General features: G+C 44.5%; 1 protein-coding gene and 1 long non-coding RNA gene across 5 annotated transcripts in view; one reads left to right on the top strand and one right to left on the bottom strand.

The window, feature by feature from the left end:
* The window catches only part of pde9a (phosphodiesterase 9A), a 71,129-nt gene that overhangs the window by 42,145 nt on the left and 3,045 nt on the right, over window positions 1–25,939 (top strand). For all 4 annotated transcript variants that reach the window (XM_042002312.1, XM_042002308.1, XM_042002311.1 and 1 more), the window contains 6 exons: window positions 9,854–9,935; window positions 11,998–12,058; window positions 15,250–15,324; window positions 16,209–16,295; window positions 16,398–16,502; window positions 16,694–16,776. In XM_042002312.1, coding sequence (XP_041858246.1) covers window positions 9,854–9,935; window positions 11,998–12,058; window positions 15,250–15,324; window positions 16,209–16,295; window positions 16,398–16,502; window positions 16,694–16,776 — 493 coding nt within the window. The remainder of the gene's footprint in view (window positions 1–9,853; window positions 9,936–11,997; window positions 12,059–15,249; window positions 15,325–16,208; window positions 16,296–16,397; window positions 16,503–16,693; window positions 16,777–25,939) is intronic.
* Window positions 715–25,939, bottom strand: LOC121650675. The gene is made up of 4 exons (XR_006012313.1): window positions 25,929–25,939; window positions 23,640–23,647; window positions 17,398–17,408; window positions 715–816 (listed from the first exon to the last, which is right to left on the bottom strand). It is a non-coding gene; the product is annotated as an uncharacterized LOC121650675 (long non-coding RNA).

The raw sequence follows: 25,939 nt of genomic DNA, 5'->3' as shown, positions 1-25,939 counted from the left end.
ACTGGACGCACAGTGAATCCACCTTTGCAAACGGGATTAAATATGTTGAAACTGTCCTCAATAATAAGTAGTAAAAAGGGGACAATTCCGTTTTATAAGAAAAGGTTATAAACAGGTTAAAAAACAGAGAGAAAAACTTACTCTGCTCGTCTCCCGTTTCCGATGGGCGGCCCGCGGCTTCCCCGGTGAAGGCAGACGTGATGGGGCACCTGCTACGGCTAGCATGCTAGCCGTAGCATGAACAGTGGGAACTGCATCAGACCTTAAACGCACTGACCTCATGGTCTTGTACCCCATCTTAAACGCAGTTAGGTCACTAGGCATATAGTCCGTTTCCACAAAGTGTGCGCTGCAAATGACGGAGTTTTTGGGATGAACGGACTTGAAAGTGAAGTCTTGGCGCCTAGCCTGGACAAACCTGACCCAGGAGCGAAAGGTGGGGCTCTTCTTGTTAGGGAAACTGTGGACACGATGTCCAGAGAGACTTGAATTTGTGCAGGATGCACAAACACAAGTATTCACCATGGTGATGTTCCAGAAATCTTTAGTTTTACTATTAGAAGTCTGGAGTAAAAAACACAGCCGATGCCTACGATAAACTGAGCGTATGGGCTCGTTTACCTTACATGACGTCACGTATCACGTGACAGGAAAAGTTATGTTTTTTAAAGCACTGGATCGCAGACGAGCTGAATTAAGTGCAATTACAAAAAATGAAATTTTAAGAAGCTTTTATTTATGCCACAGTGTCTCTCGGACTTTTTCAAAACGTCATATTGTGGAAAATTCAACCTGAAAGATGCTCTTTAAGTTGCTCTTTAAAAAGTACCGAGCACTGCGTCAGCCTGGTGTATGAAATGTGTGTGAAATGTGTGTACATGTATATCAAAAGAGCAAGAACACAATATAACTTAGCAACGAGGTGTGACTCTTTGTCTTGCCGCTGGTGTCAGAGATACAGCAAATGTTGGTGAATCATGGACATCCATGCTGCAGATGAACTGGCTAACAAGCTAGCTGTGGGAAGGCTGACGCATATGAGATTGCTTGTGAAGACGAACACATCATGGCTGAAATCAGGGTTTGAATTATGGAGGAGCTAAAGGGGGCTCGGCTCCCCTTAAAGGCAGAGGAGCTCCCCTAAAGACTCTCAGCTGACACTATATGGGGGAGACCTAAAATTAGTCCACCTTCAGCTTACATTTAATTTTTCCCAAGGTGTCCTGATGTTTTTTAAAATGAATAGCAATAATTTGTCAGTGTTGTGTGTTTATTTGTTTATTTATTTATTTAATGAATGAAATCTTGCAAATGATGCAGGTGATTTGTTCTGGTCCTTCGACTTGGACAGCAGCACTGTTTGTTCTGAGCGTCCATACAACAGCCACCTAATGGAACAGTTTCTTTTTGTGGTTATTAAAAGAACGTTCTGCCCCTTGTTCTGTCCAAACAACCTGTATGCAGAAGTTAGCAGAAGGTTTTTAGCAATAATCATATTTTTGACTGCACTACATGCACTTTTATGTATGTGTGTGCAGGTCATGGTGCATGCCTGAAAATTAGGCTCCCCTGGTGTAATTCAAGCCCTGAATGGAATTGATTGATTGATTGATTGATTGATTGATTGATTGATTGATTGATCGATCGATTGATTGATTGGACTTTATTAATCTCACAGTGGAGAAATTCACTTGTTACAGCAGCTCTTATTACAGAATAAAGTGCAGAAAGCAGACAGAATAAGGTGAACATGCCTCACAACAAGACGGCGCAATATAAATTATTTACAAGAAAAGAAGTCTAAGAAAAACAAAAAACATGTAGCATTATAAATATAATATATAAATATATATATATATGTATTTATAATATACATATATATATGTATATAAAATATATACATATATATATATAATTGACAGTGCAAGAAAAACAACCTCACAGGCTATATACATATTTACATGGTGATGGTGGGATATGAAGAATATGATGATATTGATGACAACAAACATAAGCTGCGTTCCCACTGTAGGAACTTTTTGAAGTTCCCGTAACTTTTTTAGCTCCTACTCTGAGGCAGGGTCTCTTTGTGGTTCCATAGGAACCACATGACGTAGGTGTTTGGTAATTGGTAGCTGTGCCCCTTGCCGGATTTACGCTTATTCACTTCTACTTCTTGTGGCCCCGCCATTTTTAAAAACCACTGTTGCAATTACGGACGACAACAATAGCAGCTTCTTGGTGGTGTTGTTATCATTTTCTCTTAAAGCTAAAGTTAAAGCTTGAGCAACTCTCAAGCCTGCCAAGGTTGGGACATGGTTGTGAAGACCCAGTTGAAGGCTGATGAAGCAGGAGGAGGCAGGAAAACCAACGCTCATTAAATCAGAACTGGAGAACTTACATGGCGGAAACAAAACAAACATGACATGAAGATTACTGGCAAGGACCCAAACATGACAGAAACCTAAAAGATCATGACAAATCCTGACTGTGGGTCTAGATTCTGCCCCCCCACATAATGTTCCTCATGCCCTTCAACCAAGAGAGGAGGCTGAACTGACACCTCACCAAACTGGGTGTCATCTCACCAGTGGACCACAGTAACTGGGCCACGGCCATACTTCTACAACACTAAGCAACGCAGAGCAAAACTACACACAAACTGAAAGGGAGGCTGGACAATACAATCAAAACCTCTATGGTCCCGAGTTCACTCTGCTCACTGACCCTCAGCCCCGACCTTCATTCTGAGCCCACTGAGAAGTATTCCATTAATCCTGTAAGGGTGAGGCATGTGCTGGTGCAGATGTGTTACAGGTCTCAGGGATGATGACCGTCGTAACAAAGACCTGTTTTAAGCAGGTGAACGAGAAGGGAGGACACGTTGCATCTTGTTCTCTCTCCCAGATTGATTCTAACATTTCACAAAACGTGTCTGCTTTCTTCATTCCTGTTTGTTTAAACTAAGCTCCCTAATCAGTTTGACAGCCTTTACTAATTCATGAAACACAGTCTTCTTGGTCACTTCAACACAAAATACAAACAAGGTGCTTATTATAAGTGCATGTAAACTCTGGCTGTTAGAAACATGCAGGAGTCTTCACATACCCCGAACCCCCGTCCCTCTCCTGCTACTTGCCGCACAAAATGGTGGCCGCTCAGAAAACTTCCAAAAGTTACTTCATATTCAGCCCTCTGAACGTTAAATTCAGTCTGGCCTGCAGTTAACGGTTCCTCAGAAGGAAGGTGTGAAACATTGATTTATTAATCTTCTCTTGAAGCCACTGTAAAACAGAAACTGATAAAACATACATATACGTTTAAATATATAACACTGATATTACACCATACAGCACTGCTTTATCACAAAATAACAATTTAAAACAAACTGAACGAGTAGCGTCGGGACCGCTAGCTTGATGCTAACTCTGAACCTCCCTGGATTTTAATGTCAGCAGTGCGTAATATTTGTTGTGAAGGCATTCTGTATGTCTGTCAAAACGAGTTAACCTCTGAATACCAGTTACTTGTTATAAAGACCAGTAATGAGCTGAACCTCGCTTCTCTTTAATTTTGTCTTAAACTTAGATTTGACCGACAACGCTGCTCAGACCAGTGTTGTTTTTGGCAGCATCTTAGTTTTAGTTGTCAGGACGAAAATGTTTATTAGTTTTAGTCATATTTTAGTCATATCTAAGTTTGATAGTTTTAGTCGACATAAACTCAGAAAGGTTTTAGTCTAGTTTTAGTCAAATAAAAAAAGTATTTGTTTTTTAAGAAATTAATTTAGGTCAATAATACGTATTAAAAAGTGGAACCAAGGTTGACAGGTTATAACAAGTGATTAATAAAACAAGTTAACCTTAATGCTTTTACATAATAACCAGATCCTTTACCAGACTGAAAGCTTTAGCCGAGACTTTCCCATCAACAGGGATGAAATGCTGCCGTGTTACTTACCTGCTGCTGGACAGAAACTTTTATTTCTATATTTCACCTTTTTCATGAACTGATGCCCGACTTCATCATACAAACATGTCACACAAGAAAACATCAGATCTATAAGTTCAACATAGAGCAACACATTGTGTTTGGTTATTTTCATCAATAATTACTAAATTAAAAGGAATGTTTTTAGACTGGAGTGATTCGCAGCCGAGTGTGAAGCAGCTGGGATGAGAATCAGCACCTCCGAGTCCGAGACCACGGTCCTCAGCCGGAAAAGGGTGGAGTGCTCTCTCCGGGTCTACAATGAGGTCCTGCCCCAAGTGGAGGAGTTCACACAACGAGTGAGGGAAAGATGTAGCAGGAGATCGACAGGCGGATCGGTGCGGCGTCTGCAGTGATGCAGACTCTGCATCGGTCTGTCATGGTGAAGAAGGAGTTGAGCCAAAAGGCAAAGCTCTGGATTTACCGGTCGATCTACGTTCCTACCCTCACCTATGGCCACGAGCTGTGGGTAGTGACCGAAAGAATAAGATCGCAAATACAAGCGGCCAAAATGAGTTTTCTCCGCAGGATGGCCAGGCTCTCCCTTAGAGATAGGGTGAGAAGCTCAGTGATCCAGGAGGGCTCAGAGTAGCTCCTCCACATCGAGAGGAGCCAGATGAGGTGGCTCGGGCATCTGGTTAGGATGCCTCCTGGACGCCCCCCTGGTGAGGTGTTCCAGGCACGTCCCACCGGAAAGAGGCCCCAGGTAAGACCCAGGACACGCTGGACAGACTACATCTCTCGGCTGGCCTGGGAACGCCTCGGGATCCCTCCGGATGAGCTGGTGAATGTGGCCGGGGAGAGGGAAGTCTGGGTTTCCCTGCTTAGGCAGCTGCCCCCGCAACCCGACTCCGGACAAGCAGAAGAAAATGGATGGATGGATGGATGGATGGATGGATGGTTTTAGGCTTAGAAGGTTTCCAACCAACAGCAGATACTTTCTGATCTACTTAGGATAATGCATTGCACAGATAAAGCGTTAACTGTGAAATCACAAAAAAAAGTAAAGAGAACAACATCCTGACTTTGGTAACTGTGGCTTCATTTCTGAGACTTTTCTGAAGTGTAAAACTCCACCCTGAACACACACATGTCCAAAATATGAGCAAAGGATGAGGAACACATGCTCAACGTGACCTGGTCTGCCAGAGAAATGATGATGGATTATAGTTAAAAATTGTCCATATATCGTTTCATCGCTTGCACCGAAAACCCCTTCATCCACACTGCCGCCATGATTCATCTATGAGCTATGAGCTGCTTGTCTGTTCGCTGCACGTCTGGTGGTGGGTGTGGCCAAGTTGACAGATTGCGCTCACAACAGGCAGAAATGTTGTGTTTTTAATGTCAGACAATCAGCCCTTGAACATTTTCATCTCGTCTCGATAACGAAATCTTACAAACGTGTTGTCATGTTTTCACCATCAGAGCCATTTTTAGCTCGTCACCTTCTCGTTATCATTATGAAAAAAAGGTTCGTCAACGAAATAAATTCATCATAGTCATCGTTGACAAAAACGCTGGTTCAGACGCATCTTTCTTTTCTTTTTATTGTGATGCTTATTTATCTGGTTAATGTCCGGTGCTCATTTATTTAGATATTATGTTCTCATCTTACAGTTCTATGGTGGGATTTGGTGATACTGGTGCTACTGGTATTGGGCTGCATCTGGAACACTGAGAGCACTAAGAGAACATTAACTGTGGATATTTCTGTCCATTTAGGCTAAATTTTACCGGCTGTTATTTTGGCTGTCACTGCATATACCTTTTTTTTTTAATGAAATTTCTCTTCACAAATTTGAAATTCAGTTTTTATTTGGTGTAAAAGCATTTAATGCATCGGCCCGTCATGGTGCTGATTTCTTGTGAGTTTGGAACGGTTGGGTCGGGACCGGTCAGGTCAGGTTGGAACGAGTCAGGACGGGTCAGGTCAGGTTGGAACGGGTCTGGTCGGGTCAAGTCTGTTTGGAACGAGTCAGGTCAGGTTGGAACGGGTCTGGTCGGGTCAAGTCTGTTTGGAACGGGTCGGGACGGGTCAGGTTGGAACGGTTGGGTCGGGATGGGTCAGGTCAGGTTGGAACGAGTCAGGATGGGCCAGGTCAGGTTGGAACGGGTCGGGTCGGGTCAAGTCAGTTTGGAACGGGTCGGAACGGGTCAGGTTGGAACGAGTCAGGACGGGTCAGGTCAGGTTGGAATGGGTCGGGTCGGGTCAAGTCAGTTTGGAACGGGTCGGAACGGGTCAGGTTGGAACGAGTCAGGACGGGTCAGGTCAGGTTGGAATGGGTCGGGTCGGGTCAAGTCAGTTTGGAACAGGTCGGGACGGGTCAGGTTGGAACGGTTGGGTCGGGATGGGTCAGGTCAGGTTGGAACGAGTCAGGATGGGTCAGGTCAGGTTGGAACGGGACGGGTCGGGTCAAGTCAGGATGGAACGGGTCAGGATGGAACGGGTCAGGACGCGTCAAGTCAGGTTGGAACGGGTCGGGACGGGTCAGGTCAGGTTGGAACGGGTTGGGTCGGGACGGGTCAGGTGAGGTTGGAACGGTTGGAAGGGTCAGGTCATGCTGGAACGGTATGGGTCAGGTCAGGTTGGAACGGGTGGGGACAGGTCAGGTCAGATTGGAACGGGACAGGTCAGGTCAGGTTGGAACGGTTGGGTCGGGACGGGTCAGGTTGGAACGGTTGGGTCGAGACAGGACGGGTCAGGTCAGCTTGGAATGGGACAGGTCAGGTCAGGTTGGAACGGTTGGGTTGGGATGGGTCAGGTTGGAACAGGACGGGTCAGGTCAGGTTGGAACCAATGTTATTATAGTAAACAAAACTAACAAACAATCAAAAACTATAATTAAAAAAACATTCTCGTTAACTGAAATAAATGTTAAAATGAGAGTTTTAAAAAAAACGAAAACTAACTGAAACTGTATCGTGTGTTTATAAAACAAACTAAAATTTTAGCAAAAATGTCCTTCGTTTTCATTTTTTGTACATTTTTTTCATACATAAGCCCTCGGATCGATAAGAAATCTGTTTATTTCGCTCTGCTGGATTTACGCCAGGTATCTGCGTCGTACGACACCTGAAGATCCGTGACATCACGTGTCAACAGCATGTCCGCCCGCGTCGGCTTGCGTGATGCTACAGTAGAAAGTTAGGAGAAAGAGTCCTATGTGGGATTTCTTTCATTATGACCATGTCAAAGATAAAAGTGTCTTGTAGAAGAAGCAGGTGATACAACATGTGGAAGGAAAAACCACAAATCTGAAAGTCCATTTGAAAAGCTGCACAAGAAGGCTAACCAGGCGTACCTGGACCAGGTAGCCTCTCTGCCCCCCTCCCCGGAAAGATAAGCTTCAGCCAGGCCGAGCAGCATGGGGAGGAACGTGAGTCACACACTGTCAGTTACACACGCATACACACAGACCTACACACACAAACAGACCTACACACACACAGTCACACCCAAAATCTTGAAAAGCTGAATTTGAGAGGCTTAAATTTATTTTTATTTACAATGTTGGACAGCAGGTTATGTATGTTTAGTATAGAAGGCAAGGCAGTTTATTTGTATAGAACATTTCATGTACATTTCATGGTCGATTTAAAAATCCCACAAGAAACAGTTTGGCATTTGAAATCAACAGTATGCACTCTGGACATGATACCATTCGACTTTTTAAAACCAGTTTTCACCTCAGTAAAAAGTGATCTCCTACTGATAGTTAACAGCTCACTGGCATCAGGCATTTTTCCCAAGTCACTAAAGATAGCTGCTATTAAGCCTCCTAAAGAAAAGGACTCTAGATGCCTCTATAATGAACAACTATAGACCGTCTCTAACCTCTTTTATTTCCAAGATTATTGAAAAAGTTGTATTTCACCAGCTTAATGACTTTTAAATGAAAGTGGAAATCTTGATAAATTTCAGTCCAGCTTCCGACCTCATCACAGCCCTGAACCAGCTCTGGTCACTGTAGTAAAAGACTGGTTCTGGTCTAGTACCAGTCCTGGTTCTGGTCTTGTATCAGTCCTGGTTCTGGTCTAGTATCAGTCCTGGTTCTAGTCTTGTATCAGTCCTGGTTCTGTTGGATCTCAGTGCTGCGTTTGATACTGTAGATCACAGAATCCTGTTTTCAGGCTGGAAAACTGGGTTGGACTTTCTGGAGCGGTCCTTAACTGGTTCAGGTCCTATTTAGAAGGCCGGAGTTATTTTGTTACGATCGGCAACTATGAATCCAAGCGAGTGGTCATGACTTATGGAGTCCCCCAGGGGTCAGTCCTTGGACCTCTTCTGTTCAACTTGTATCTGCTCCCTTTGGGTCAAATATTACAGAACTATAGCATTAATGATCACAGGTTATGCAGATGATACACCAACTTTATGTGTCTCTGTCACCAGATTACTGCAGTCTAACAGACTTATTGAGTCAATGTCTGGAGCAAATAAACACCTGGATGAGGGAGAATTTTCTACAATTACATGAAGACAAAACTGAGATTATTCTGTTTGGTAGCAAAGAGAAGAGGGTCAGCATTGGTAAACACCTGGAGACTCGGGCTCTTAAAACCACCGACCAAGTTGGTAACCTTGGAGTGTTGATAGACTCAGACCTGACTTTCAGCATCCACATCAAAGCTTCACTAAGAAGCTTTTTACCAGCTCAGAAACATCAACAGGATTAAAAGTTTAGTCTTCCAGTAAGACCAGGAGAAACTCCTCCATGCATTCATCTCCAGTAGGCTGGATTACTGTACTGGTCTTTTAACAGGACTTCCTAAAAAGAGCATTAAACATCTGCAGCTCATCCAAAACGCTGCTGCTTTACGTTTACATCCCAGAATGGTTTAGGCCCAGAATACATCTGTGATATGTTCAGAGAATATAAACCTAGCAGAGCGCTTAGATCCAAAGACTTTGGTCAACTAGTCCAGACCAGAGTCCAGACCAGAGTTCAGACCAGGGTCCAGGCCAGAGTCCAGGCCAAAGTCCAGGTTGTTTTTCAGGTTGTTCATGGTTAGTTAGATTGAGCTCTTTTAGACTCCTGGCTGCCAGGGACTGTGAATTGTCTCTTGAATGGATTCATGTTATGTTGATGCGTGTCTTTAGTATGTTGTTATGTTGGTGTGTGTCTTTAGTATGTTGGTTATGTTGATGCGTGTCTTTAGTATGTTGGTTATGTTGATTTTTACCTAGCACACTATCTCAGAAGCAGCATTACACACTTTTTTTTTTTTTTTTTACTTAAGGCTGCTATCTTGGGGGCTGTTGTGTTTGATTTGTTGATGGTTGTTTATGTTTCCACCTGATGCAGCTTTAAAAAATTGTATCTTGTTGAGTTTTTATTATACAGTGCTTCTTCTGATTATTTTTGATTTTGCACGCTGATAAATTGGGGTCGGGTTGGAACGGGTCGGGTCAAATTGGGTCGGGTTGGGTTGGAACGGATATTGGGGTACCCTTCCCAGTTTTCACACGTGGCAACACACACACACAAAAAGACCTGCAGAACCTTCATCGGTTTAATCTGCAGCTCCTTTGGGTTTTACAGAACTTTACAGGCGAGTCTCTAAAATCCTCACAAAGACTCTGTTCAGCAGCTGGTCAGCAGACAGAAGACTTTCAGAGGTGGCTGGAGACCACATGTAAAGCTGAGATGAGAGTTTATAATAACTTTAGGTTACTGATGTTTTCTTGTTCAAGGGTTTGCAGGGATGGGAGGAAAATGAGTTTGTTGTTGCACAGATGAAATGACAAACCAAAAAGAAAGATGGATATAAAAACATCTGCACCAAAGCTGCTCAAACGGAGCTAGAATTTTAATAACTGTGTGATGAGTTACTGAAGAAGGGCTGTGTCTGTCTACAGTGGAGGGCATGAAAGTGGTGGAGATTGAGAAATGTCGCAGTGACATCAAGAGGCTCCGCGAAGAGATTGGATCCCAAAACAGGTGAGAACAACATGATGAAAGAAGCTGCTGCTGATATTTTACAAGCCCATGTCCACAAAGTTGGGACTCTGAGTAAAATGTACATAAATCCGGAATACAATGACTTAAAATCCCATCTACATCTTTTATTCCCAGGAAAAAATGAGCTGATAGTAAATTTGGTGCAGCAACACATCTGGAAAAAGTAGTTCCAGGGTGATGTTCGGTATGGTGTAAAAAGTAGTTCCAGGGTGGTGTTCGGCACGGTGTAAAAAGTAGTTCCAGGGTGATGTTCAGCACGGTGTAAAAAGTAGTTCCAGGGTGATGTTCGGCACGGGTGTAAAAAGTAGTTCCAGGGGGATGTTCGGCACGGTTGTAAAAAGTAGTTCCAGGTGATGTTCGGGCACGGTGTAAAAAGTAGTTCCAGGGTGATGTTCGGTATGGTGTAAAAAGGAGTTCCAGGGGATGTTCGGCATGGTGTAAAAAGTAGTTCCAGGGTGATGTTCGGTATGGTGTAAAAAGGAGTTCCAGGGGGATGTTCGGCATGGTGTAAAAAGTAGTTCCAGGGTGATGTTCGGCATGGTGTAAAAAGTAGTTCCAGGGTGATGTTCGGTATGGTGTAAAAAGGAGTTCCAGGGGGATGTTCGGCATGGTGTAAAAAGTAGTTCCAGGGTGATGTTCAGCAAGGTGTAAAAAGTAGTTCCAGGGTGATATTCAGCACGGTGTAAAAAGTAGTTCCAGGGGGATGTTCGGCATGGTGTAAAAAGTAGTTCCAGGGTGATGTTCAGCAAGGTGTAAAAAGTAGTTCCAGGGTGATATTCAGCACGGTGTAAAAAGTAGTTCCAGGGTGATGTTCGGCACGGTATAAAAAGTTGTTCCAGGGTGATGTTCGGTATGGTGTAAAAAGGAGTTCCAGGGGGATGTTCGGCATGGTGTAAAAAGTAGTTCCAGGGTGATGTTCGGCAAGGTGTAAAAAGTAGTTCCAGGGTTGTGTTCAGCATGGTGTAAAAAGTAGTTCCAAGGGGATGTTCGGCATGGTGTAAAAAGTAGTTCCAGGGTGATGTTCAGAACGGTGTAAAAAGTAGTTCCAGGGGGATGTTCGGCATGGTGTAAAAAGTAGTTCCAGGGTGATGTTCGGCACGGTGTAAAAAGTAGTTCCAGGGTGATGTTCAGCAAGGTGTAAAAAGTAGTTCCAGGGTGGTGTTCAGCATGGTGTAAAAAGTAGTTCCAGGGTGGTGTTCAGCATGGTGTAAAAAGTAGTTCCAGGGTGATGTTTAGCATGGTGTAAAAGTAGTTCCAGGGTGATGTTCAGCATGGTGTAAAAAGTAGTTCCAGGGTGATGTTCAGCATGGTGTAAAAAGTAGTTCCAGGGTGGTGTTCATCATGGTGTAAAAAGTAGTTCCAGGGTGATGTTCAGCATGGTGTAAAAAGTAGTTACAGGGTGTTGTTCAGCATGGTGTAAAAAGTAGTTCCAGGGTGATGTTCAGCATGGTGTAAAAAGTAGTTCCAGGGTGATGTTCAGCATGGTGTAGCATCTTTCTTCTTCTAACATGTCTGGAAACATCTGGGAAGTGAGGAGACCAGTTGCTGGAGTTTTAGGAGAGGAATGACCCACTTTCTCATCTACTTGCTGAAAAATAAAGTCCACACATTGTTAAATATACTGTATATGAAGGTAAAAAACACTCATGTACTCATGTATGGAACACACACATTACATAACATCCTACACAAAGAAATTCCTCCTGATCAAGGAACAAGGAATCTTTATCATCCCGTGATGATAATTTCTTTTACAGCAAGCAGTAAAAACAATCAGTCACACAAACAACATTAAATATATATAAGGACTATGATAATAAAAGTAGATAAACATAAATAGAGCTATGTATTCAGCTTTTTCAACAGGGCCATGGCTGCAGGGACAAAATAATATTTATGTCTGTTAGTCTTGCTTCTTGGAATAATGGACCTGCGCCCTGATGGACATAGCAGTACCAAAAGAAAAGTTTTATTACGAGTGGCTCGGCAGCTGTTATGTGCGATAGCATTTGAGCTAAAACGGTTTCTCTGTCACTTTTAGGATATTCCTGGAAGACCATAAGAACCTGAGTCCTCGCAGAGATGTGCCCACTTACCCCAAGGTGAGGCTTTTTACAAAGTTTACCTGGACAACGGAGAGTCTGATGACAGAAAGAACACCTCCAACTGCTGCTGCTCATCAGTTGGAGGATTTGTTTTGTTTGTAATGTGTTTTGTTTCTAAACCTAAGAAGTCATGAGTGATGGCAGAAAGCAGAAAAGTGAAAGAAGTGTCTGGTTTGTCCTGGATCAGTTTGTGTTTAGGAGCCACTGTTTTGAAGACCGGTTCATAGATCGGTTCGTAGATCGGTTCGTAGATCGGTTCGTAGACCGGTTTGTAGATCCGTTCGTAGATCGGTTCATAGAACCGTTCGTAGATCCGTTCGTAGACCAGTTCATATATCCATTCGTAGACCGGTTCGTAGATCGGTTCATAGACCCTGTTCGTAGATCGGTACGTAGACCGGTTCGTAGATCCGTTCGTAGACCGGTTCATAGACCGGTTCATAGATCGGTTCGTAGACCAGTTCGTAGATCCGTTCGTAGACCGGTTCGTAGACCGGTTCGTAGATCCGTTCGTAGATCCGTTCATAGACCGGTTCGTAGATCCGTTTGTAGACCGGTTCGTAAGATCGGTTTCGTAGATCCGTTCGTAGACCGGTTTCGTAGATCGGTTCGTAGACCCGGTTCGTAGATCGTTTCGTAGACCGGTTCGTAGATCGGTTTCGTAGATCCATATCGTAGACCGGTTCGTAGACCGGTTCGTAGATTCGGTTTCGTAGACCGTTCGTAGAATCCGTTCGTAGACCGGTTCGTAGACCGGTTCGTAGATCCGTTCATAGACCGGTTCGTAGATCGGTTCGTAGACCGGTATGTAGACCGGTTCGTAGATCGGTTCATAGAGGTATTAGACATGTTTTGGTGGCATCATGGACAAAATTACATTACTCTCCTTAAAGACAAGATAACTTTTTTTTTTTAACCCTGTCCTGTCCAGCATCCTAACATACAGAACGGCGGTCTGTGTGCCATATTTTGCTTGACAGATTTGCCCTACCAAGAGAGACATGTTATATACATGGCTACCCTTGATATTTTTATTATTTTTTATTGTAATCTTATTTTCTTTAGTCTTTATATGTCAGTGCCAAACCTGACAGGGAGATAGCGGAAGAATGAGAAAAAAGGGAGAAAAGGACAGGATTAAAATGTGGAAATAACAGTTGTCATGGCTGCCTAAAACACACCACAAAAAAAAAAACAAAAAAAAAAAACAATACAAACTACCACAGTACTACATGATACATAAAGAAAAATAGGATAAAGATGATATGAAAAAGTACAGTAGTCATCAAACTTACCTGCAGATAAACGTACCAACACACAAACATCAGCTACATCTAGTCAGAAGCAGATGGAGAGACGAGCACGTTTGTGAGAGTGCACGTGTAAAAGTGTGTGTGTCGCCATGCAACAAGGAAGAAATGTGTGCTTGCAAGGGGGCCGTGATCACGCCGCACCCCGAAGCATCAGGCGGCGACGGGGGGAGCCCAAGGCCCCAAAGGCCCAGCAGGTCCACAGAGCACCAAGCCCGGGACAGCCAAAGCAGACAGAGCAGCGGCCCACTCGGACCAGAGCAGAGGGGACGCCAGACCGGAGCACCGGGCAGCACAGGGAGATGGTGAGCAGACCCAGAGGGTGCCGGGCACCGCGGCGCAGGCCACACAGAGGGCAGGCACCCCACAGGGCCAAGGGCCACCCATTCCCCCCCAGCAGAGCCCCACCCAGGAACCCGATGGGGCCTGACCGCTCCAAGCAAAACCACTGCCGGCCACGCCAACCCAACACCAAGGCTAGGCACGCCAGGGACAAGAACATGTCCGCAGGGCAGCAGGACCCCCTCAGTGTGTGTGAGTGTGTGTGTTATGTGTGTAGTGCAGTTCTGTTAAATGTGGTAGTGTCTAATGTGTAAATAAAATCGGGGGGAGAGAGGTCACAAAGGAAGGGGATGGAGGAAGGGCCACCTCGGCCACCACAGCCCATGTGACCGTCCCCCTGAGGCCCTAAATGTATATTGGTGTCTAGGTTGTGATTAAAATCTAGTGGGGCAGGCAGTTGCAGGGGTCCACTGGGGGATCCCGCAATGGGGACCCCCCAGCCAAACCCACCGCCTCCACCTGCCCCACAGAGCCTTATGTGTGGTGTGTATGATGTAGGGTAGCGGGGGAGGAGAGGGAATTTATGTAATCTTGCTGGACCTGACCGGAGGGGACAGAAAAAAAGGAAAATGGAGAGAAGTAAAAAGGAAAGTAGTAAAAAGGAAGAGGAAACAAAGATCCAGCAGACAGAAGCAACAAGCTTCAGTCCAACCTAACAGCAGACAAGCAGCTGCTACACCTGTACAGAAACACAACAGAGAATTTCCTACAGCTTTTACAGGTAAACTAAGCAGACAATCATCAGGAGGTCCTAAAAAATAACGAAGACAACAATAACATGTATCACAACAACAACCAAAGAACCAGAAACACACACACCTGAACCAAAGCATCTCTTAGTGTGTAAACCCACTGGACACCTCAGTGCTGAGTCAGCATGCAGAGGATGAGGAAGGAGGAAGGATCAGAGATGAGTGTGACCACGCCTCTACGGAGGCTAGAGGCAGGCTAGGGCGAGGGTCCAGAGTCAGCACCGAGCAGGCAGTCCCGAGTCAAAAAATCCAAAATCCTAGTCAAACAGGCAGGGGTCGGAAACCAAGCTCACGTGTCCAGAAGGGCCAGAGGCAGAGAACAGGGTCAGGTCCAGAACAGGTCCGACCAGCCTGACTAGACTAGAAGGCTGGAAAGTCTCTAGCTGATGTGCAGGTTTGCAGACAAACAGACAGACAGACAGACAGGCAAAGCGGTAGGCTGGCATAAGGAGAGAGGAACAGGTGAAACACATTAGGAAGGGATCCATGAGCAGAGACGGTGACGATGAGCAGGACCAAATAAGACATAAGCACGGCAACCGAGACAAAGATGATGGCCAGCCGGAGATTTTTAAGTGTACTCGGGAAGTTTTATTTGCATCGAGGGAAGATGGAGGAAAGATCTGTTGTAATTTTTCTTTCATTTTAGAATCTTTTCTAGTTTTTTGGGAGTGTAATTGATATTGCTGTAGGACTTTATGCACTGATAAAGGTTTAATAAAGGATCCTTTTAAAACAAGTCTCTCCTCATCTCCTCTCCCATCTCATCTTCGTCTGGTTGCAGTACTATTTGTCTCAGGACACAATCGAAGCCCTCAGATGGACCACGTTTGATGCCTGGCAGTGGGAACCCAACGAGGTGAGCTCCATAAGTCTATCATTATTTTACTCTGAGTCATGTTTATTAGCAGACAGAAAAAATAAATTCTGTTTAGGAGTAGAAATATTTTAACAGTCATCTGTTAAATAATGTGGATCCGCTTCATTAGGACCGGACTGGGACAAATATGCAGGCTGGGAGTCATACTCACCCAGGACACCCTAAATGACACACACCCAAACTTTTCCCAAACATTTCCATGCAGCAGCCCACCTGTGGATGTCTGCAGGACCCTCCACATATTTCATGCAGTAAAATAAGCAAACAGGCATAAAACGCTGCCACCACATCATGAACAAGCAGATAAACACAAAGTTTCCTCATCAGCTTTAACCTGCACTAATGATAAGATGTTCCTCATTGACCCAGTTTACAGTTGGTTCTGAGCTGGACCAGGACACATGTGGACACATGTCCAGGCCACACTCGGGTCCCAGCCACATTCGGGTCCAGGCCACACTCGGGTCCCGGCCACATTCAGGTCCAGGACACATTCGGGTCCAGGCTACTGGGAATTATCCCACTCCTCCTGTGGGCCAGTCCAGACCTGCAGTTTATTGACATTTTACATGCACAAGTTTATTTTTCAGTGACTTCTAACCGACAGAGTCCTGAAAAACTGGAATGTTTTCTGAAACACAACAAAAACTTAAATCTGTAAATTGTTCATTCATTTGAAACTTTATTTAACAGACACAATTACAATGACAAATTTTCTTGAATCTAAATTTTCATGTAGACGATATGAACATGAATGCAGCAGCTTATCAAAATAATACACAGATGAAACTGGATTTTATTAAATAAGTAAAAAGTTAATATAATTCTAAAAAAAATCCCGGTCCTGTTTGGTCCTTTTCCAGATGCTGAGCTGTCTGGAGCACATGTACCATGACCTGGGCTTAGTCAGAGACTTCAGTATCAATCCCATCACACTGAAGAGATGGCTGGTGAGACCCGGACCCCCTCGTCAAACCAGATGACGTCAGCAGAATAATCTAATGCTCCTTGTTCTCTGTGTTTACATGGGTTTTCTTTCTGTCCGTGTGAAGCTGTGTGTTCGTGACAGCTACAGGAATAATCCCTTCCACAACTTCCGCCACTGTTTCTGTGTCACCCAGATGATGTACAGCATGATCTACCTCTGCAAGCTGCAGGTAGTCCCTTTGTTCAGACTGAACGTAGGAATCGGTGAAACTGGGCAACAATAAAAACACTATTTAATGTAAATGTGTTTTTAAACGGCTGTACTTCTCTGAGCAAACCACATACAGCCCTGCAGAGGAAGTTCGGGGTTTGAACAAAGACCCCAGCTGGATGAAGGTGTCTCTGCTTTCTGTGTTTCCAGGAGAAACTGACGCAGCTGGATGTTTTGGTTCTGATGACGGCTGCTGTGTGCCACGACCTCGATCATCCTGGCTTCAACAACACGTGAGACAGAAACATCCAGGAACCTGGTTCATCCATTTCTTTTCCAGACTCATCTGTTTCACTTCTGTTCATCTTTTTTCCATCCCTTCTTCTCTTTGGTTTACATTAAATTTAATAATTTAATTTAAAGGGACAATGCATATTAATGAACGTACAATATTGTGTTAAATAAACCAAATTTAGTATATGTTGCTCATTTCCATCCGTAGTCCCATAAAGGAAACACATAAGATCAACAGCAGCAGGAGAGACAGACAGTCTCAATATTAATAAAGTGCTGTTGAAAGCACTGTTCAAGACAGTCTGGCATAAAATTCCAAAAAAAAAAAGGATGTTGAGGAGATCTACAAGTATTACCAATACCAAGTAACCAGTAGTAGCCAAGTAGCAGGCATAGTGTACAGAAACATCTGTGCAGATTATGGACTGGAGACCCCGAGGTCACAATGGGAAACGCCTCCCAAGGTGGTGGAGAATGAGAGGGCTAAGATCCTGCAGGACTTCCCACCAACCGACCAACCAACCAGACACTGTGATCATGAATAAGTAGCAACGGACAGCCGTAGTTATGGATGTATCAATCCTCACGATGGCAATATCAGTAAAAAGGAAAAAGAGAACCTGGAGAAATACTAAGGACTCAAGGAAGAGCTGGAGAAAGCCTGAAAGGTGAAGGCAACAGTAGTACCAGTGGTCATCGGAGCACTGGGGACCATGTCCCCCACACTGGAGATGTGGCTCCAACAGATACCTGGACAACCATCAGACATCTATATCCAGAAGAGAGCAGTCCTAGGAACAGCTAAGATACTGGAGGACGCTCAAGCTCCCAGGACTCTGGTAGAGGACCCGAGCTGGAGATGAACAGCCATCCAGTCTACCCATGGGAGATGTGAACAAGAGGTTTTGTGTGTGTGTGTGTGTGTGTGTGTGTGTGTGTGTGTGTGTGTGGGTGTGTGTGGGTGTGTGTGTGTGTGTGTGTGTGAAATCAAACTGTCCACTTAGGAAGAAACACTGACTGACCATCAGTTCCACATGCTGTTGTGTAAATGGAACAGACAACAGGTGGAAATTATCGACAAAGACACCCCAGTAAAGGAGGTTCTGCAGGTGGTGACCACAGACCACTTCTCAGTTCCTGCTTTCTGGATGATGTTTTGGTGACTTTTGAATGCTGGCGGTGCTTTCACTCTAGTGGTAGCATGAGGCGGAGTCTACAACCCACACAAGTGGCTCAGGTAGTGCAGCTCATCCAGGATGGCTCATCAATGCGAGCTGTGGCCAGAAGGTTTGCTGTGTCTGTCAGCGTCGTGTCCAGAGCATGGAGGCGCTACCAGGAGACAGGTCAGTACATCAGGAGACGTGGAGGAGGCCGTAGGAGGACAACAACCCAGCAGCAGGACGCTACCTCCACCTTTGTACAAGGAGGAACAGGAGGAGCACTGCCAGAGCCCTGCAACATGACCTCCAGCAGGCCACAAATGTGCATGTGTAGCTCAAACGGTCAGAAACAGACTCCATGAGGGAGGTATGAGGGCCGACGTCCACAGGTGGGGGTTGTGTTTACAGACCAACACCGTGCAGGATGTTTGGCTTTTACCAGAGAAAACACCAAGATTGGTAACTTGGCCACTGGCGCTGGGTGTCCTTGTAACCGGAGCCTCATGGTAGCCACCGTTGGACCAATTCTAGGTTTGTGAGGCAGTACAACAAATTATAAATGACTGGCGGGAGGCAGACGACTTGAAGAGAACGCAGTGCATTTATAGCAAATAGCATACAATATTATAACAAACAATAGCTGGCACAACAATTAGGAACATGAATAGTGAATGGTACCATCACAAAATAACGGGTATTCACTATATGCGGAAAGTCAAGTCAATTGTTCAAAAGTCAAAGGAAACTGTCTTATCAAGTAACTTGCTACACCCTATTTTTCCTTCTGAACAACTTTTCCCTCTCGTCAGCCTTCTGCTTGCTCTCGCTGACTCGATCTGCTGCAGCCGCGTCTGCGTAAGGAGGCGGAATCTACTTCCCCATCCAATCAGATGAAAGTACCCGTAGTTTTAACGCATAAGTGGAAAAAATGGCAAACACACCTAACAGACAAGTAATTAAAACCAATAAGAGAATGGCTTTGTAAACAGATCAAATAAATGATAATGAAATATACAAAAATAAATACTGCAGAAAGGAAAAAAAGAAACTTAAATCAGGAGCTTAGCTCCACTGGGCTACATCCTCCCCCTCTAAATAACATGCATGTCCCATTGCATGCTACCACCTTGTGGCCATTCATCATTTGTGGTACTCGGAGAGTTAATGAATGCTGCATTTAACCCTTGAAACAAAGATTTAACCACTGTTATTAGAGGGTTCCCAAGATTGGGACAGTCCAGTCTGCGTGGAGGTTGCCTAACTCTCTCTGATCTCCAGAGAGGTTGAGATACAATAGGAAATATTTTTATTTCTAGAATGCGCCGCTAGGTGGCAGCAGCAATTGTAGTAGCTCTGTTTTTAACTTGTGATTTTTTGCAATATAGCCGTCTTTTTTAAGACATCAGCTGTCAATCAGTGTCTGTTCGGGTAGATTTTTTCGCGCTGGTCAGAAGCTGTGCTATACGGGAGATTTTTCTGAATATTTTTTCTTTTTTGCAAGACTTGTTATTGTGAGTCTCCATGGCAACGAGACTTGTTTACCATCGGGATCAACTGATAAAACTCTCCAAACTCAAGATTATCAGTGAAACAACACTTCAAATCCCAACAGAGTTGAAAAGAAAGAGAAGAGGATGCAGGGCAGGAGCGAGGCAGAGAGAAAAACGGTGGCGATTCAAACCGTTTCTTCCAACGGTTGTTATGGGAAACGTGAGATCGCTAGTTAACAAAATTGATGAACTTCAGGTGCTAACCAGGTCTCTTAAAGAATACAGAGAGTGCAGTATTATGTGCTTCACCGAGACATGGCTGCATGAACACATCCCAGACTGTAATGCGTCTGTACACGGCTTCAGGACGGTCCGTGCAGACCGCAATAAACAACTCAGCGGGAAGCTGAAGGGAGGTGGAATTGCGGTGCTGGTAAACCAGCGCTGGTGTCATCCTGAACATGTCACTGTTAAAGAGAAGATCTGCAAAAGAGACATTGAACTGCTAGCTGTGAGTCTCCGCCCGTATTATTTACCCAGAGAGTTCACATGCGTTATTCTGGTAGCGGTATATATATTACCTGGTACCGCTCCAGACACAGCCTGTGATGTCATTAACTCTGTAGTGGCCAGGCTTCAAACACAACATCCAAACGCATTTGTGGCGATCTCTGGAGATTTTAACAACATCTCCCTCTCTGCAACTCTACCAACTTTCCAACAGTTTGTCAGCTGCTCCACCAGAGAAAACAAAACGTTGGACTTATTTTATGCAAATATTAAAAATGCATACAGCTCCTTTGCCCTGCCACCTTTAGGAAGATCAGACCATAACCTAGTTCTTCTCTCCTCCTCCTACAAGCCCATCGTTCAGCAACAACCAGTCATTAGAAAGGGCTATTAGAACCTGGTCTAATGAAGCTGAAGATGCTCTGAGAGGATGCTTCGAGGCTACAGACTGGAACGTCCTATGTGAACCTCATGGAGATGACATCAATGCCTTGACTGAGTGTGTGACAGATTATATTAACTTCTGTGTGGACAGCACCGTTCCAACAAGAACAGTGAGGTGCTTCCCCAATAACAAACCCTGGATCACCAGTGACCTGAAAAAGCTGCTGAACATCAAAAATAAAGCTTTTAGGGATGGAGACAGGGAGTTATTGAAGTCCACACAAAAACAACTTAAAACACAAATGAAGAAGTGCAAGGAGGACTACAGGAAGAAGTTGGAAAGTAAGCTTCAGAAAAACAATGTGAGGGATGTGTGGTCAGGAATGAAGAAGATCACTGGCTTCGGGATAAAGGAGGATCAGACTGATGGAGGTCTGGACAGAGCGAATGAACTGAACATGTTCTTCAATAGGTTTAGCTCACCTCCTGCTTCAACCCCAACTAGCCACACACCCTCCATGAGCCCACAGCTTTCCTGTCACACCTCCACTCTGTCACCCTGCAGCTCAGTCAAGGACCTGGACACAACCTCATCTCCCTCCACATCAGGACTTCCTGAAACCTCCTCTGCCTCCACCTCCACTCTGTCTGTCTCCTGTAACCAAGTCATGCAACAACTGGTGAAACTGAACCAGAACAAGGCTGCAGGTCCAGATGGTGTCAGTCCCAGAGTTCTCAAGACCTGCTCAAAACAGCTATGTCCGATTCTCCAGCACCTGTTCAACACCAGCCTGAGCCAGAGAAGAATCCCGGTGCTGTGGAAAACATCCTGCCTTATTCCAGTGCCTGAAAAACCACAACCAGCTGAACCAAAAGACTACAGACCAGTCGCCCTGACATCTCACGTCATGAAAGTCCTGGAGAGACTCTTACTGGCTCACCTCAGCAAGCAGGTGAAGACCTTTCAGGACCCATTACAGTTTGCATACCGTAATGGGCTTGGGGTTGAAGATGCCATCATATACCTGCTTCAGAGAGCCCACTCTCATCTGGACCAGTCAGGCAGCACTTTGAGGGTCATGTTCTTTGATTTCTCAAGTGCTTTTAATACGATTCAGCCTGCTCTGCTGTGTGAGAAGCTGCAGAAATTCCAGGTGGATCCCTCCACAACCACCTGGATTTACGACTACCTCACAAACAGACCACAGTTTGTGAGACTGAAAGGTTGTGTGTCTGAGATGGTGGTCAGCTGCACTGGAACACCACAAGGGACTGTACTTTCACCATTTCTATTCACGCTGTACACCTCAGACTTCCAGTACAACTCTGAGTTCTGTCATCTGCAGAAATACTCTGATGACTCAGCAGTTGTTGGGTGTATCAGTGATGGACAAGAAGCAGAGTACAGAGAACTGGTCGGTCAGTTTGTGAAATGGTGCGGTGACAATCATCTCATCTTGAATACCAAGAAAACAAAGATGATTGTTGACTTCAGGAGGAACAAGAACACACATAGAAGTGTTTCCATCATGGGAGAGGAGGTGGAGGTGGTGGAGGAATACAAGTACCTTGGAGTTCAGCTGGACAACAGACTTGAGTGGAAAAGCAACACTGAGTACATTTACAAGAAAGGTCAGAGCAGACTCTACTTCTTAAGGAAGCTGAGATCTTTTAACGTCTGCACCAAAATGTTGCAAATGTTCTACAGGTCTGTTGTTGAAAGTGCAATCAGCTTTGCAGCAATCTGCTGGGGCAGCGGCATCAGAACCAGAGACTTGAAAAGAATTAACAAACTGATCAAGAAAGCTGGTTCTGTGCTTGGAGTAACTCTGGAGCCGCTGGAGTTGATCATCAAAAAAAGAATTCTGTACAAGCTGACGAAGATAATGGAAGATCCTTCACACCCTCTACACAACGCCGTGACGAAACAACAGAGTGTGTTCAGTGGGAGGCTTGTTCAAGTCCGATGCAAGACAGAGAGATACAGAAGATCCTTCCTTCCAGCAGCTATCAGGCTGAAGAACAAAGCCCTTAATTAATTAATGTGATTGTTTTACTAAAAAATTACTACTACTACAATATTGAATTTCCCTTTGGGATTAATAAAGTATTTTTCATTTCATTCATTACCCTGCCCTATTCCTGGTTGATTCTTCCTGTACAACTTCATTCTCACCATCCAAAGTCAGTGAATTATCCTGAAAGTCCTCCGCAATGGACTCAGTTTGGATTGGGGATGGATTGTTATCCACAGGTGACACTAACTCTACATTCCCACTAGCTCGATCAGATGGTAAGTGAGTTACATTTGGTCCAGCTTCATCTGTAGTTGCCTCAACAGCAGCAACACTGTGATTCATGTAATCCGAGGGCTGAAGCTCATTACACTCTTCTACCGGCTGATCCACTGTATTTTGTTCTGCACCTCTGAGCTCTGAAAATCAGGATCAGGGGGTGGTCTAACAGTTTTCGTAGTTTCCCCCTTTTCAGTGTAGGGTACTCATAGACTGTTGTGAACCTTGTAGTGTATTGACAGGGCAAATCATCCCCCCCATAAGGAAACAAGATCAACATCCAAATCAGCTGAATCGTCAGCTTCAGGGTGTTCAACGTTAACTGTTTGACGAGTTCTGGGTTTTTGCACTAAGGTAGGTGCAGAAATATCCATGTCTTCCTGTGGAGGAAGGAAACCACACGGGAGCAAAAGATCTCGGTGAAGAGTACGAGTGGGACCCTGCTTGTTTTCTGGTTTGACAGTGTAAACTGGAAGGTCACCAGCACGTTTGACTACAACATATATGTCAGCTTCCCACTTGTCAGCCAATTTGTGTTTACCCCTCAGTTTTACATTTCTGACTAAAGCTCTGTCTCCAGGCTCAAGAAGGGAAACTGTTACTTTCTGGTCAAATCTTTTCTTGTTTTTGTCTGCATTCTTCTGTGCATTTTGAGAAGCCAATCTGTAGCTCTCTTCTAACAGGGATTTAAGACTTTGAACATACTGGGAATGGGATTTCTGCCCATCAGCCTTTAAAGGCAACCCAAAAGCTAAGTCAATAGGCAATCTTGGTTTCCGGTGAAACATCAACTCGTACGGTGTAAACCCTGTAACGTCATTGCATGTGCAGTTATAGGCATGTACTAAGGGTTTTACAAAGTTTCGCCACTGGGACTTTTGTTTGTTCTGAAGTGTCCCTAACATGCTTAGCAATGTTCTGTTAAATCTTTCAACAGGGTTACCCCTTGGGTGGTATGTCCTGTTTTTTTGAATACCTGAGACCTCACAAAGCTCTTTTATCAGCTTAGATTTGAAATCAGGACCTTGGTCGCTATGCAACCGCTCTGGTATGCCATAATGGATGATAAAATGATCCCACAGGCATTTGGCAACGGTTTTAGCTTTCTGATTTGGTGTGGGCATGGCAAATTTGGTGAAATGGTCTGTCATTACCAGAATATCTTTGATGTTACTGCTATCTGATTCAAGACTCAAGAAATCCATGCATACCAGTTCTAGTGGCCTAGAGGTTTTAATATTTACTAGCACCGCTGCCTTGTCAGGGGGACTCTTCCTGCGCGTACAGCGATCACACGTTTCAACTTTATCCTTAACCTCAGCAGCCATCTTAGGCCAATAAAACCGGGTCCTAGCAAGATCCAGAGTTCGGTCAATACCCATGTGCCCCATGTCATCATGCAAGCTATGAAGCACAGATGGTCTGAGTTCTTTGGGTAAAACCAACTGATAGGTCACCTGGCCTGCCTCATGCCTCCTCCTGTACAACACCTCATCATGCAGTTCTAACCGATTCAGCTCTCGCAACAAGAGAGAAAGATTGGGAAGTTCTTAGCGAGCTGCAGGTGGTGGTGTTTCCCCAAGTTCAATCTGACTGAAAATCTGTCTGATCACTGGGTCAGCTCTTTGTTGAGTTTTGAGTTCCGTATGGGACAAGGAGGGAATGGTAGGTAACCCAAGCTCATCTTCGGAAATGAAACTTTCCGGAATTGCATTGGCAGAGATTGCCAAGGACTCAACCAGAGTGATTCCACCGTCACAAGAACTGGGGTCTATTGGACTCTTAATGAGCTGACTTTCACAGATAGCTCGAATGACATTTTGGTTCATCACTTCATTGGTTATTGAATCAACCAAATGAGACTGTGTGAAGCAACTAATACACTCTTGTTCTTTCTTAGACTGGGCATCATTAATGGGTTCTCCATGGGGTCGTCTGGATAACCCGTCAGCGTCCAGGTTCTGCTTACCAGATCTGTACTGGAGCTTAAAGGAATAGTTAGAGAGTGCTGCCAGCCATCTGTAGCTTGTAGCGTCTAACTTGGAAGATGTCAAAATATATGTGAGAGGGTTACTGTCTGTAACAACAGTAAAATCACTCCCATAGAGATAGTCATGAAACTTTTCTGTCACAGACCATTTTAAAGCAAGGAACTCCAGTTTATGCGCTGGATATTTGGTCTCGCAGTGTGACAAACCACGACCCGGCAAAAGCAACAGCTTTTAGTTGTCCATCCTGTTCTTGATATAACGCAGCTCCAAGACCAGTAGTACTGGCATCAGTGTGCAGAATGTATGGCTGCTTTGGGTCAGCAAATCCAATAACAGGGGCTTTTGTAAGCCTATCTATGATGATTTCAAAAGCTTTTTGGCAGTCCAGCGTCCACCGACTCTCAAATGGCTGTTTGGGGTCAAAATATGCATCAGATTTGGGCTTTACCTTTAGACTTTTGTGGCATGATGGATAACCACGGGTCAGTTTGTTAAGAGGTCTGACTATGTCTGAATAGCCTTTAACAAACCTCCGATAATATCCGGAGAACCCTAAGAAAGATCTGAGTTCTTTCAAGGTCTTGAGCTTTGGCCAAGTCTTCAAAGCTTCAGTCTTTTCAGGGTCTGTCTCAACTCCTTTGTCTGACACAATGTGTCCAAGATATCGGACAGTTGTCTGGAAAAACTTACATTTCTCGGGGGACAACTTAAGTCCGTACTCCTTGAGTCTAGTCAGTACTCGCATCAACCTGTCCTCGTGCTCCTCCAGGGTTTTGGAAAAGATTATTAAGTCGTCTAAGAAAACTAAAACCTCTCGCAAATGCATGTCACCCACACTCTTCTCCATGAGTCTTTGGAAAGTGCTAGGTGCATTGGTTATGCCTTGGGGCATTCTGTTAAACTCCCAAAACCCTAAGGGTGTGACAAAGGCAGTTTTGGGTTTGTCCTCTTCGTTTACCTCGATCTGGTAATAACCAGATTTGAGATCAAGCACAGTAAACCACTTAGATCCAGTCAGAACGTCTCTTCCAAGTTAGGGAGTGCGTAGGCATCCTTAATGGTCTGGAGATTGAGTTTGCGATAATCTATGCATAACCGAACCTCACCGTTTCTTTTTCGCACCACTACAATCGGAGAAGCGTAGGGGGACATTCAACTATGTAAAGAACAAAGTTTAATAAGATTTCATTCAGATCTAGGATGTTATTTTAGTGTTCCCTTATTTTTTTTGAGTAGTGTATATGTATACAAATAATACAAATACAGAGACGTACATGTTCACATAAACAACGTAAACAACTGAACCACATTCCTTCATCCACTGAAAATCTTC

This window comes from Melanotaenia boesemani, chromosome 12 (assembly GCF_017639745.1).
Source record: "Melanotaenia boesemani isolate fMelBoe1 chromosome 12, fMelBoe1.pri, whole genome shotgun sequence".
Taxonomy (NCBI): Eukaryota; Metazoa; Chordata; class Actinopteri; order Atheriniformes; family Melanotaeniidae; genus Melanotaenia; species Melanotaenia boesemani.
This window is presented reverse-complemented; position numbering and strand designations above follow the sequence as displayed.